The 14408-nt window shown below is 48.2% G+C and overlaps 3 protein-coding genes across 3 annotated transcripts; all 3 read right to left on the reverse strand.

Annotated features, from left to right (window-relative positions):
• Positions 1–506: 506 nt before the first annotated feature.
• Positions 507–2388, reverse strand: AGABI2DRAFT_195633 (hypothetical protein). The gene is made up of 4 exons (XM_006456499.1): positions 2149–2388; positions 1300–2093; positions 677–1238; positions 507–616 (listed from the first exon to the last, which is right to left on the reverse strand). The coding sequence occupies exons 1-3, from the start codon at positions 2280–2282 to the stop codon at positions 1177–1179; spliced, it is 990 nt and encodes a 329-aa protein (XP_006456562.1). The 5' UTR covers positions 2283–2388; the 3' UTR covers positions 507–616; positions 677–1176.
• A 2245-nt stretch (positions 2389–4633) lies between these two features.
• AGABI2DRAFT_154120 (hypothetical protein) lies at positions 4634–8847 on the reverse strand (the record flags this gene model as incomplete). The annotated part of the gene is made up of 5 exons (XM_006456500.1): positions 4634–6793; positions 6849–7184; positions 7246–8147; positions 8204–8537; positions 8560–8847. The coding sequence occupies 5 exons, from the start codon at positions 8845–8847 to the stop codon at positions 4634–4636; spliced, it is 4020 nt and encodes a 1339-aa protein (XP_006456563.1).
• Positions 8848–8898: 51 nt separating this feature from the next.
• On the reverse strand, positions 8899–10867 carry AGABI2DRAFT_228598 (hypothetical protein). The gene is made up of 5 exons (XM_006456501.1): positions 10736–10867; positions 10463–10687; positions 10336–10409; positions 9556–10281; positions 8899–9509 (listed from the first exon to the last, which is right to left on the reverse strand). Exons 1-5 carry the CDS (start codon positions 10798–10800, stop codon positions 8920–8922), a joined length of 1680 nt encoding a protein of 559 aa, XP_006456564.1. The 5' UTR covers positions 10801–10867; the 3' UTR covers positions 8899–8919.
• Between the last annotated feature and the right edge of the window lie 3541 nt (positions 10868–14408).

A 14408-nucleotide genomic window follows, 5' to 3' on the forward strand; every position in this document is an offset into this window, starting at 1 on the left:
ACGTGACATCAAGCAACCTTGCGGTCAAGTTCAGCGGAGTCGACGTTTATTGAACAATTGAATCCCGTTCGCCTATTCCACAATTCGTCTTGTAATCAATTCTCGACCGCTGAAGAATAGAGTGCTCGATACAATGGAGGTAAGCAGAAGCACGTTGAAGGGTAGGGTTCCTGGTGAGAAGTTAGAACCAGTGCTCCGTGATACACTGGTATGTCCTTTTTCTAAACGTTTACACTGGATTTATGAAATCCCAAACCACATATAGGTTCATGAAACCAAGAAAAGTAGAATCTGTGAAATACGATAAATCCAAATTTCAGTCGAATTTCATTCTATGAAGTGAGCCTGCCATGCTATGACCCACTTGCAGTATTTGAACACCACTCGTGACAGCGAAGAAACACCCGCCTTTTTACTTTTCTTGTTGTGTCAATTACATTTGATGATCCGACACGTCTTGTGGCTAGGCAAGTGGATATTCTTGGTGTTGACCCACATGGGAAAGCGTTGGGTCCGTGTCTCGCTTATATTATGTCGACTGCACATAAAAGCAAGCTCCCGAGGGAAGACCCCCATCCCTACTCTGACATCCATTAACCTCAGAACTCCCTCTTCTCTATTTGCGAAAGAAAGTTAGAATCCAGAAATGCCCCGATCGACTTCCGACATCACCCACTCTACGAAGTCCAATAGAGACTACCCCTTGTCGTCGCCTAGCACGTCTGGCTCGGGCACCCCGCCTTTGGTTGACGCCACAGATCTCCACACTGCTTCTCTCGACACTGAATTCCTAGCAGACGAAAACGAGGAGGAGGACATAAATATCGTTATCGTGCCTCCTAGTCCCGTCTGCCCACAAAGGACTTGGAAGGATATCGCAAAGAAACTTCGTCGTTAACTCAACACGACTCTATTTAGGGTTAGAGGATAGGGAATTGTGGCGACAATCACTAAGAGATTTGGTTGTGCGGCCAGTGTAGTTGTTGAGGCGGTGCATCTTACACTAAATTAATCTGAGGGGTCGGGATAGAAATGTGTTTTTCCCATTGAATGTTTAACATGTAATTGTTGATGCGGAAAATTATAATGAAAGACATAACCGAGTTTGCCGACCTGGGAGCTGGGCACAGATAAGACTCGGAGTAAAGCTTACTTGACTGATATCCTATGATATCACTAGTGATGTGCCTTGGTATCAATATGAACATGACAGTCTGCGCCGCTTATTTTGCGGGTACCTGTCGTTGATTGTGGTCAGCAGATGCAGAAAAACATAAGGAAAATCGTTTCGATACATACCGCCTCCACATTGCTTTCGAGTATTTATGATATTCTCTACTCTGGTCCACGCATCTTCGTCTTCATAGGCAGCGCCCCACATTTGAACGACAACTAATAGGTGACTCCAACGCAACGCGCACTCGAGCTGCTCTGTCATTCCCACCACTATTCGCCGATCTGTGTTTCCCATGATCATTTGCTGAACTTCGTGATTGTCATTTATATATTTTCCCAGATCTGGCTTGCCATCCCCCGTAGTAATAACCACCAGACACGCACGAAGTGATTCGGGGAAACGCGGCAATAGATTATAAATAGTTTGTAGATTCTTTGAGGTATCGAGTTCGATTGCAAAATGAGTTAGGTGTAGGAGGGAATCAAGAGTTTTCCAGGACCATTTATGACAATGGTCTGTGGCGCCAAATATACTGAGATGGGTAAGATTTTGAAATAGAGGGAAATGGAAACTGGGCTCGGGATAAAAATAAGGGGGCTGTAGAGTGACCGAGAGCCGCCGGAGTGTAGGTAACGGAGTAGTGAGGAAGCGTCCAAAATCGAAGATATCATCCAGACTCATGTCAAGACAGATTTGAGAGAACTGTATCCGAGAAGCTAGCCTCGTGATGTTGGTACAGGTGGAAAGGATTTTCACAGCCTGGTGAAGGGTGACACCATATGTGAAAGACACCGACTTTACGGTGCTGGCAATCGAAGCAGAAGGTTTTGACTCCCTTTCGTTAAGGGTGCGAATAAAGACGTCGGCTTGCGAGGAACTATGTAACGTGAGGTTTCTATATAATATCGGTTCAACCCTACAAGGGATGGGGTAAGTCGTATTTCATCTCGCACTAGTCAAGCAAACATTACCATCGCTTGGCCTCGCGGGAAATGAGGGAGAGTTTCGCTGCCATGGACTGGTCCAATTCCGCTGCAAATTCGATGATGCTACGCTCCAAATCATATGGAAGAAGTGTGGAAGAAACGCAGACGTCTGTGAGCATTGAGCGAAATTTCGAAGGACGAGGGGGGGAAGGCTTGAGTAGCTCATAGGTTGTCAGCCGAACATCTTTTTAAACCTTTACGGTATCGCCGCTGGGCAGCTAAGCGCATGGAAAACCGGTCGCACGACCAACACGCTGGGAAGTGCTCGGATACTCTTCACTTGATCCGTGCACTTCGAAAAGGGGGTAATGGGGTTCCGCCCGAGATCGCGGTCTGACCCGAGAGCCCATCAATATTCAATCTCCACGCGGTCGAGAGGGAGATAGGTGACAAGTAGGCATGCAACTATGTACAATGTGCTTCTACACTACCATCAGCAGTAAAGCCAATCGCAAAAGAGGCTCCGATCAGGCTTGAATCGACTGAATGAAGGTGTGTTATCAACACAACCTTGTTTCGAACAAAATGAAACATCCTTCATGTATCGGATGCGACCAGAGTTTCGCTACGTACCAAGAGCTATCATATCTAAGCGTTTTCCAGGCGATTCTCCATCGAAAATGTGGCAGGCCAGTATCTGAATGCAATAGCTCCCGTGAAAGTCTTCCTCTCAAGTCAGAGCAGCATTGCTCCGGTTCAACGCCATTTGTATTCGCTGCCATATGCATCTTCAAGCCTTGGCACGGCGCACTTGGCTCAGAGATAGCGATACACACAATTATCAATACGCTCGTCGATCCCATTGCTTATCCTTTATCAGCTTCTTCTCGTACTCGACGCTCCCCGCCTGTTTCATCTGCGGGAGGAGAAAGTGCCAGAGTGAGCGGGTCAGAGTCTGATGGCGGGTAATTATTCATGACGATCTGCTGCGATTTGACAGGAAGGGAGAGGTCCTTCGAAGAACTCATGGCTTGGGCTGTTTATGAGCATCAATAAGAACTAGTATCAGTGCTGATACGACAAACCCTTGAACGTTTCAGGAATTCAATATCTTCCATGATGGCGAGGGTCACTTTTGTCTCGCTATATGATATTCTCACCCTTGATACATCATTTCGCGCAACTAGTGCTTGGTTATCGTAAGTGCACCGCCGACGATAGATACGAAGAGAGATATTAATAACTGGAGAAGGCGTACTATGCCCATACAATTTCATATTACCACCCGGAGTGTTCATTTAAAACTTCTCGTCCGGTCTAAATTTTCCCGAATGAAGTCTGATGAAATGAACAACGCGCTACGGATGATTTCTTTTTGAGCCACTATTCCGGCTATCGGTGCGGGTCCTACGCAATCGCGCACCGCTGCATTTCTAACCTTTGAATTTCCGCCCACCCTAGTGGCCTAGTCAGCCGACACAGATCGTCCAAGTTGACACAATTTTTTTAAGAGGTCCAACAACTGCGTCCCAGCTTGAAATCTTACCACCCGGCGGGTTTGTGGTCTAACGACTATCCGTCTCATGGAAAAAGGCATACATTGCTATGCCCATCCAACTTCACTTTGTTTCCATTTCACCAGCTACGAAAATCTTTCAAAGCACACACATTAAAAATTCTTCAATTACGAATAATAATCTCAATAATATCTCGCATCATAAAACCAAAAAAAAAAAAGAACGGGTTATATAAGTAGAAAGAAGAAAAAGAGGAAAAAAAAAGGTAGGCATAACGTATATATCAATAAAAGCATAGTAGAAGCAATATCTATTGCAGCAATTTCAACAAACAAACAAAAAAAAAGAGAGAAAAAAAAAGGAGAAGAGAAAGAGAAGAAATAAGTGTGTGTATATATAAAGAAAGAAAAGAAATCGAGGTATATATCCAAATTTGATTTCGAGAGCGGAAGGAAGGGAGGGGAGGGAGAAACAAACGAGTGGATGGAGTACGCGAAATTCTGTAAGCATTTACAGAAAAAGAAAAAAAGAAAAAAAAATGGGGGTGTGTAAATGAGCGTATGTTTTTTCTTTACAAAAGAAAGGACATCAAAGAAGGAAGCTCAGCTCGCTCACGCGCCATTTCCAAACTAAAATAGCAAAAAAAGCGAGAAGATGTGGAGAGAGAAGAGCAAAAAATATGCCTTTGATAATTCACCAGGAACCAGATTGACGAGAAGAGACGGATGTAAAACGGTACGGTGGAAAAAAGAAGTAAATGCTCCAATTGTGGATGAAAAATAAGAAACGATTGTGAAGGACGCAATGAAACCAAATGAGGAGGTTGACAAAGGGTTGGGTCGCCGGGATAATCCATCAAAGGTAAATGGTATGGAGCATGCAATGGTATAAAAAGCAAACAAGCGCATCATAAGAAACGATAAAAGACCAGAACAGAAAGATATCGAGGGCAAGGGGAAAGATAACAACCAAGATCATCATGCACAAATGACTCCGAAGGAAACCCAAACTGTTCAATCTTCCTCCTCAGGTTCCTCCAAAACATTATGCAACGGCGCTCCATGCACATATCTCGCCGGACTAACCCTCCCCGTCTCTACCGGCTTCGGCATCTCCATAAACACCTGATCCTCCACTCCTGTCGGTACATCCACCGCCACACTCGTCGTATTCAAATTCGTCGCACCCGGAAGTGACGACGACCGTGGTGGTCTCGGAGGCGTCACCGGAGTTACCAAAGTCGAAGTCGAAGGCGAAAGCGTCGCCGAAGGGGTAACGATAGTAGAAGTAACATTGGTAGGTGCCGTCGGTGCATTGTTCCCACCATTAGCAGTAGCCTGTCTTTCCCTCTCCCTATACATCTCAATCAACGCAGCCGTCTTCGTCCCACTCCCAGCACTCCCACTTCCAGTTAAACCACCAGCAGGAGCAGGAGCTCTAGGTCCTACAGGATGCGTAACACCACCATTCTCATTCACCTTCCCCAATGTCTTCGTCGGGGTAGTTGTTGTTGTAGCAGACAAACCACCACCACCACCACCACCACCACCTCCTCCTCCTCCTCCTCCACTAACCGACTTTGCCCCCACAAGCGACGGCAAAGTCACCGAATCAGCTCTCACAAGCCCCGTCCGTTCCATCTCAACCGCCCTTTGTTCACGACCCAAATCAAAACTCGGAACATCAGGAGACGGAGTAAGATCTTGCTGACCATGACTTGTTGCCTTTCCCTTCGCCTTTCCCTCTTCTTCTTCTTCACCACCATCACCATCATGCCCTCCTGCTCCCAACCCATACAACTGCTTTCTCTCCGGATGCAAATCAAAATACCCCATTCTCCTTTGTTGACGTAATGCTGCTGCTGAAGGCCGGGCCGGTGTCACTGGTAATTCAGAATCCTCTACAGGTGGCTGAGGACGACGAAGCTGAGGTTGAGAATATCCTATTTCCTCATCATCATCATCCGCAGTATACTCCTCTTCCCCCCCATCATCCTCATCATCCCCATCCTCCTCATCCTCATAAACCAATCCATGCCCCTCACTCGTACTCGCCCCACTCCCCCTCCTCGGAATCCTCTGAATCTCATCAATCACAAACCCTTGCACATGCGCATCCATATCCACCCCAAACGAACTCGCATCATGCGGAACAAAATCCTCAGCCTCATTACCACCACCACCACCACCACCCGTAGAATTCGATCCCAACGAAGGCGACCTCTGCCTATCCCTTCTCACAGCCGCCAACACCTGCGCCACTTCCAAACTCGCAATATCCGGATCCCCACCCCCCACCTTGAGTCCATTACTCCCATAACTCACACCACGCTCAACATCCTGCCCAACAATCCTCCTCTGCTGACTATTGACAAGTATATCCACCCACGCATCATCCTTCGACTCCCTCCTCTTCTGTTTCTTCTTATCCCCCTCCCCATCCGCCCCTCCCGAATTCCTTCCCTCAGAATCACTATACGACGCCAACCTCGTTTCAAAATCCACCGCAGAATACTCTGCAGGGGGTATCGCCGATGACAACCGCTTGGTCGGACTCGAAATCACATTCGTAATCCTAAACCGACTCGTCGATTTCTTAACCGAAGGCGACGCCGTCGAATCCGAATGGGTTTCTTCACTTTTAGGCGCTCTGGGAAAAGATTGAGAAGGTTTGATGACGGTGACTATCGGCGGAGTCAATGTGGTTTTCAAAGTACCATCGGTAGTAGTGCCTGGGGTTTGCAGAGAGGATGAAGGCTGTTTGGGTAGCGGGGGAACTGGGGGAACTGGAGATCGCGACCTCTGAACATCAGCGGCCGTAGTAGCATTTGAGATAGTCGATATCACTCTCGTGCTAGCTTTTGATCCGAGAGAAATCACTTTTGTCCCACCCCCTCCTCGTAACAGTCCTTCAAATTCCATTTCGCGATACGAGGGACTTCGAGGAACATGTCCAACAACATAAGGTCGACCGTTGAGAGTCGCCGCTTGCTTCCATTGTTTCTTGGAAGGCGAAAAGAAGGGTATACGTCGTCTTGTGGAGGGTTTGACGGATAGTTGTTGGCGATATTCAAAGGGAACAAATTCTTCGAAGAGAATAAGGGCTGCTGCAGTTCGTGGATCTGAGCTACCGGAGGCAGCGCTACGATTCGCAGGAAGAGACTTGAACTCGACCTGCGTACTGGGATCAATATACATGCCTTGCATATGGGCATACAAGACGACGTACCAAAGCCCAATTAACATCTCTATCCAGAGTTTCGCTCCTTTCCAAATCCATCCATCCACCCCCATACACCAAATCACAAAACACATCCACAAAAGCTTCTTCAATGATTTCTTCACCTCCCATCACTGGCTCCGTATCCCAACCAAACGGTGGCAGCTGTTTCTCTTTCTTGATTATCTTCTTGGTCAACTCTGCATCTCGTGCGGGCCAATTCGATAGAGACAGTGTGATGGGAGAACTAAATTGCAGAGTCGTGTTGAGAGGCGCATCATTCCGCGAAAAACCAGCCGTGGAAAAATCATTCCATGACATTGTTTGGCGCTTGGCTGTTCGTGCCTGTTCAAGATTGGGAAAGTAGAGAGATTTGCATAGGGATGATTATCACAATGCACCGTACCTCTCTGGCACTTTCTGTCAAGTCAAACTGTAGTTTCTTCTCATCTCCGAGGCCGCTGAATCCCATCGTCTCAAACTCTCCCCACTTCAAATCCGTGAGGCTTCTAAATCGGGCATCACTCTCACCCTTTTCCAGCCCCAGATGATCAGACGCTGATGAGGTTTGCGACACACCCAACTTTAATGAAGGCGCCTGAGCGGAGGTGGTAGAAGTAGAGCTGTTGCTGTATGACATTCCAGGAGATGTCTCTGGATGGAAATTGGATGGTAGGCTCATCCTTTTCTTGAACGTTTCGGAATACCGGGGAGGTAATCTGAGGGTCGGAGGTGCAATCCTCTCCCACTCTTTCGAGGTTGCGAGACCGTTGATGATACCATTATGCGTCTTGGCGCGAGAAGCCCAAGTAGCCGCCGTTTTGACTAGATCGGGAGAATAGGAGCGAACGTTGCGACGCACGGTCGACAAGACGATCGTTTTAGCACCCTTTCGGGGATGTGGCTTTGCATTCTTTTGTTCATTGGGAAAGGTAAGCATGGCGGGATAACCTTTGATCCATTCTCTGAGACGGATAGGGACTCCGAGGGAGGCGGCGCTTCCTGAAGGATACATGGCAGCGAGGCGCGGGGTGTCCTGCCAGCGGATGAAAGCGAGCAAGATGTGCTCCGTCGCATTGGCGGATCGGAGGTAATGGACGTACGTGTGATGAAAAGCTAGAGTGGCAGGTCCGAGGCCAAAGAGAAGAGGACCAAAGAGCGGAGAGAGTGTGGGAGGGCTGTGGCCTGAGGAGGTGCCGTTGGCTGTGAGACGGGTGAGAAGGGAAAGAACGCGGACGATGATGTATTGCAGCGTGGGATCGAGTTCGGCCAGCATCGTTTCAAAGTGAGCTGGGGGATATCCACGAGCTAAGAGTGGTGTCGTCAATCGTATTCACCGGTCCACGACAAAAAGGCTCTCTCACCGGCTTCAGAGTCGCGAAAAGTGACATAGTGGTCCCAGGCAATGAGGCCGCGAACGTCTTGGCCTCCAAACACCCTGACGACTCGAGCCAGACCCCAGCGCAGACACATTCCGAGCTCATGGGGCCCAGCGAACTTGGCTTCCTCTCTCCAGGCATGATCGGCTGCCCGAAAAGTGGCCGTGCCCTGGGCTGCACACATATCAAGGAAGGAGCGGATTAATCGCTTGATGGCCGAGGCGGAGATGTCGAGGGCAGTGGTGGAAAAGATGAAGGGGGTGGTGATGCCGCCGCGGTTTTCGAGTTCCTGGACGACGACGGAGACGAGGATCTCGAGCTGCTCGAAGGCCGAGGACGACATGACGTTCGTAGGCGAGATAGCCGTAGTCCGCGTGGTCGGGGTCGGAGCGGGCGATGGGGTCGAGGTTGAGGGGGAGAAAGGAGCCGTCGGGGAGGGGCGGGGGCTGGTCAAAGTCGGGGGGCGGGGCGTCCTTTGCGCGCCGCTTGTCCTTTTTTGAGGGCGTGGGGGAGGTGAGGTTGCGGGGCGCGGACCGGCTCGGGACGCGGCCAAACTCGTCTAGCGAGTCGGGCTGGGCGGGCTGCTGCGCGGACGACGAGGTGCGCGCGCGCGAAAAGAGAGACGGCATCGGAGACACATCCAAAACGCAGAAATCACACAGCAACAGCCTTTCTCTTTCGGACATAGCCGGCTCATCATTTTAATCTCTATTAGTATACACATACTCCTCCGCATCCCTCCTCCCCCTCTCCACATCCACACCCACCAGCACCGGCACCGCAATCCAAATCATCACCACCAGAAACCAAAACGCATACCGAATATTCCCCGTCAAATCCCCAATCAACCCCACCACCAAGGGCCCCACAAACGAACTGCTCTTGTCCGTAATCGAAAATAACCCATACCACCTCGCTTCTTCCCCTTGAGGTATCAACTCGGCGTAAAACGCCCGAGCGTACCCTTGAAATGCTCCGTAGACTGACCCGAAAACGATGGCTAGTCCGAACATCTCTCCAGGCGTTGTGAGCCCTCCGAAATGGATCGAAGACGATTTTTGGACCAGGAAACCGAGGCAGCCGTAGAGTGGGATTAACGATGCAAGGCATACGAGAATAATGAGGATTGATAAATTTGACAGAGAGAATTTGCGTTGAATTCTCGGCCAGATGAGCGACCCCAAAATCCCGGATGTGGGTGCCAAGATTCCAATTAAGATCAAAGATGATGCAGGCATATGTAGTGAAGTCTTTGCAAATAGCACGGCGGTAGATGTAATTGTCGTGAAACCTGCCAAAAATAAGCAAAATATTTATTTAGGAAAGGAAAAACGAACCATCAGACAACAAAAACCATGCCACCAAATACTTGAACGTATTCCTCAGCTTTACAATTTCCCTCCACCTCAACATATTCCCCAACCTCACCCACGCCTTCCCAATCTCCCTCCAAAACCTCCAATCTTCTCTTTCCTCACCCACTTCACTCCACCCCTCCTCTCTATCTTTCATTTCGCCCGCACCAGGCAACCACACCGCCGCAGGAATCGTAAACACCCCCCACCATATCCCACTCAACCCAATCGCAAGTCGCAGTGAAAACGTCGATCCGCCGAGTTGAGAGACAGGAACAAGTGCGAGTATCAATAAAAGTATACCCGCAGCATACCCCATGGCTATGCCCAATGACGAAATTCTCGACGTGGCCCTCGATAACAACGCATCGTATTCCTTTTTCCCAGTAGATGTCGTCGTCGATCGCCTGGCAATAAGCGGTTCTTCAATATTGTCCTCAGACTGTAGACGATTATCATCGTCTGGCTCTATTTCTTCACCTCGCAATACTTCAACTTTCTTTTGTTCGACTTCAGGTGCCTCTTTAGCCAGAGAAGGAAGATACGAATTCATAGCCACAACAGACGCTCCAAAACTCACATTCGCAACCAATGCAAAACAAGCACAGAGAAGCCATAGTGGAGAAGTGGAGGGTAAGATGAGAAAGAGCATAGCAGAGATGGATCCGAGTGCAGCGAAAAAGAGGAGTAATCGTTTTCGATGAGGTGCTATTGAATCATTCACATATATATCAACAATTCAGAGAAAACAGAAAAACGTACGGTGGTCGGCGATTCCGCCCATAGAAATAACGGTGATTGCTTGAACGAACACGGATATTGAATAAACATAAAGACTGTGAAGTAATCAGTTGTAGAACGAGGATGTTGGCGGTGTGCGCATTAGTACCTGAAACTGGCAGTATCAATCCAAGCCCAAAGGATCTTCACCTCACATCTCTCTGCATCCCCCTCCCTCGTCATTACAGTAACAGTACCATTCGTAGGCAACGATATGGGTTTCAGAGCTGAACAAGGACGACTCCGATCAGGCGCAACAAATCCATTATCCCTCGCGAATTGTTCTAAACATATTGGAAGAAAAAGAGTTAACGACACTACAACGAATACTTCACTAAAGACTAATTCAATGTGTGGAACGTACGAAAAATGGAACACTTGCCTAGCAAATGCATAACTTAACCAACCGTAGAGTTTCTTTTTGTAAGGTGAGGATATTGACCACATGTTTTGTTGAGTTAGACCATGGGAAGATGAATTTTAGTATGGAGTTAGTGCACAAGGTGTGCGTTTGTGGCAAAGCGCTGTCAAGGATCGTGGGATGTTTCTCGGACATAACTCGGACATAAGATCATACATAGAACCGTTCATAATTCCTCTCTTCGAACGCTCCCTCATGATATCAAACTTCTATGGACCATTACCAAAGGCAAACTGCATTATGTATCTTGTACTTTTACATCATACACCAATGGCAAACAATTCAATACGGAAACTTCACAACAACTCAGTGATACAAAAATAGGCATCGAGTGCATACATGAGCGTTCAACCTTTCAACCACGAATCTTCCTCGAACACGACGAATTTCCTCAAATCTTTTATTGGGATTGAACTCGCACAAAACAACAAAGCTCATTGGACTCTCCTGCTCTTTTATGGCCAGGGACTTTAGGAGCGGTCGAACGCGAACCCGACTTGGAAATGAGACCTCGCCAGGAATTCGAGGCTCCACCAGGAAAACGTATATAAACCCCCCACCCCGCGCTTTTCTTCTCTCACCTCTCTTGACCTTGAACTACTACCTTCTACACTGAAAACTCTAGTCGTTATCGAGCGCTCCTCGATGCCTTACCTTTGCTCCTACTCACGACGTTTCTCGTCTTTCCTTTGTGTGTTTTCTTCTATGCACGTGGGTAATGCGAGCTAACAGTTGATCCAGCGCCCTCGAATCCTTGACGCAGCTTATATGCGTTATCCTATGATCATTAGGTATGTTAGGATTTATTGTCATTCTAGTCACGCCAACAAACTCACTGATAATCGATCCGATTCAGCTTTTCGTAATGGCCACGATGGGCCTTCTCCTGTATCCGCAGACCTTCGTGCACGATTAGGTAGCTAAGCGCAAGTCACCAGCGCCGTTTACTCACGCATACACGCATACAGCTAGCGGACGCTGTCCAACTTCGGTGCTCCGTTCTACTATCGAGACGTATCCGACTACTGGGATGCCGCCACCTTCGTATATGCGTGCAGGTCAGCCAAATGCATTGCTCATGTTACACCGACTTACATGCTTGTCAGCGAGCACTATACCTGATTAACAATTTCGTGGCGGCGTTGCATTCAGGCCCGCGCCTGGGTCTAGGTAACTGACCACAAGCCGCCAGAATCCTGTACTCATGCATATATGCATACAGTTTCAGATATCCTTGTCTGCCTATATGGAAACGAACCCACCGCCTATGCTTGTGTATATACATGGTAAGTGACTTGTTGTATCATTTACGGACGCCTTCTCAACGGTCTACAGATTCTTTTCTTTTTCTTTTTCTCCTTCTCGTGTTCATCCGTATCTTTGTTCGCTTCGGCTCTTGAAGCCGGGTTCCTCATGCTCTCGCCTGAACCACAAGACGCCTAGGTCAATTGCCCTGTGTAACGCGGGGGGGCTTTCCTAGGCGATACCCTACATGGCCACTGGATCCTCTGTGATTCACTGCGCTCTCCGGAAAGACTTCGGTCGCGGGCCATCCTGCGTTGGCAGGGTGGTCCGGGGGTGTGGGATTCGCTGAACGTCTTCCCCTGATCCCGAAGGCGGGATTGAATGAAGGCTTGAGCTTTGGAGCTTGTGCTGATGGAAGCTGATTGCACTGTACTTGATGTATTTTTTTTCCTTTGATGTTGAAATCCAATGCGTGATGGAGTTTTTTTTATGATCGCATGACCATAAGCAAAAGACAATCACAATCTTAATGACGTAGTGCACAATGTTAGATCGTCGTTGGCACGGTTTCTACCGACGCGCAAACATGAAGTGCAACACGTAATGAAAATTTTTCGCATAATCTACAATGACCATAATCCATGTAAAAAACGTTAACAATGTCAGATCGTCATTGTCACGACCTCTACCGACACGCAATCATAAAGGATCGCCAGCAGACGGTGTGAACGAATAGCATACTAATGTTAAGGGTTGTGCCTCAAATTCACTGAGAAAAATTAATCTAATTTTTAATACCAAAAACCTAAAAATAAGACCATTTGACTCTGAACCCGAGCGTCATTGTATTGAGCGCCAAGGTCGGAAGTATCAAAGGAATTGGACTGATTATCAACACATCCAGGAACTCTGGAAAACGTCTTCGTCGCGAAATGTCATACCGTCGCTACGATAAAAATAGGCTCAACTAATCAATCACCATTCCTATCATTAAAAAATTCCATCACGCATTGGATTTCAACATCAATGGGAAAAAAATACATCGAGTACAGTGCAATCAACTTCCATCAGCACAAGCTCCAAAGCTCAAGCCTTGATTCAATCCCGCCTTCGGGGTCAGGGGAAGACGTTCAGCAAATCCCACACCCCCGGACCACCCTGCCAATGCAGGATGGCCCGCGACCGAAGTCTTTCCGGAGAGCGCAGTGAATCACAGAGGATCCAGTGGCCATGTAGGGTATCGCCTAGGAAAGCCCCCCCGCGTTACACAGGGCAATTGACCTAGGCGTCTTGTGGTTCAGGCGAGAGCATGAGGAACCCGGCTTCAGGAGCCGAAGCGAACAAAGATACGGATGATCACGAGAGAAAGAAAAAGAAAGAGAAAAGGATCTGTAGACCGTTGAGAAGACGCCTGTAAAGGCACGATAGGTCACTTACCATGTATATACAGTAGCATAGGCGGCGGGTGCGTTTCCATATAGGCAGACAAGGATAACTCGAGCTGTATGCATATATGTGTGAGTACAGGATTCTGGTGGCTTGTGGTCAGTTACCTAGCTCCAGGTGCGGGCCTGACTGCAACGCCGCCACGAAAAAATCGACGAGGTGTAGCGCTCTTGCTGAAAATATGTCAGACAATGTAACACGATGGATTCAATTGACTAACCTGTGGAGGATGATGATGGCATCCTGGTTATCCGCTGTCGTCGGGTCCGAATACGTCTCGGTTGCGAAAGAATCGCAAAGTTGACAGTGTCGACTAGCTGTATGCATATATGCGTGAGTGAATGGTGTTGGTGACCTATGCTTAGCTACCTAGACGTGGACGAAGATCTTTGGATGTAGGGAGAAGGCCCATCGTGGAACCGTTACGAGAAGCTAAATCGGATTGACTATCAGTGAGTTTGTTGGCGTGACGTGGATGAAATAATCCCAGACACACCCGATGATCGTCAACGTCGTTCAAGGACAATGCGCATAAGTTGTGTCAATGACGCGAGGCTGCTTTATCGACTGTTAGCTCGGATAACCCAAGTGCATAGAAGGGAATACACACCAATGAAAGACGAAAAGTGTCGTGAGTGGGAGCAAAGGTAAGGCATCGAGGAGCGCTCGAACGCGACGATGATTTTCAGCGTAGAAGGTAGTGATTCGAGGTCAAGAAGGATGTGAGAAGACGAGCGCGGGGTGGGGGGTTTATATACGTGTCCTGGCGGAGTCTCAGCTTCCTGGCGAGGTCTCATTTCGTCACTTTCAACGCTCCGTCCGGACAAAAGCAAAAAAAAAGTTTGGCCGTCCTTCGTTGTCGAAGTCACATATAGGTCCAATATTCCAATGGAAAGACGGTCAGCATGGGAGGAACAGCAAGATACGCCTTTGGTCAGAATCA

Source organism: Agaricus bisporus (assembly GCF_000300575.1).
Source record: "Agaricus bisporus var. bisporus H97 unplaced genomic scaffold AGABI2scaffold_13, whole genome shotgun sequence".
NCBI lineage: Eukaryota > Fungi > Basidiomycota > Agaricomycetes > Agaricales > Agaricaceae > Agaricus > Agaricus bisporus.

Excerpts from the sequence above, each read along its gene's own strand:
- AGABI2DRAFT_228598 (XM_006456501.1), bottom strand. The coding sequence starts at position 10,800 with ATGTGGTCAATATCCTCACCTTACAAAAAGAAACTCTACGGTTGGTTA. Across the intron at positions 10,410-10,462 it reads ATTGATACTGCCAGTTTCAG|TCTTTATGTTTATTCAATAT; the intron begins GTACTAATGCGC and ends ATTACTTCACAG. Across the intron at positions 9,510-9,555 it reads ATGGTTTTTGTTGTCTGATG|GTTTCACGACAATTACATCT; the intron begins GTTCGTTTTTCC and ends TATTTTTGGCAG.
- AGABI2DRAFT_195633 (XM_006456499.1), bottom strand. The coding sequence starts at position 2,282 with ATGCTCACAGACGTCTGCGTTTCTTCCACACTTCTTCCATATGATTTG. Across the intron at positions 2,094-2,148 it reads TCCCGCGAGGCCAAGCGATG|GGTTGAACCGATATTATATA; the intron begins GTAATGTTTGCT and ends CATCCCTTGTAG. Across the intron at positions 1,239-1,299 it reads TCGAAAGCAATGTGGAGGCG|GTACCCGCAAAATAAGCGGC; the intron begins GTATGTATCGAA and ends AATCAACGACAG.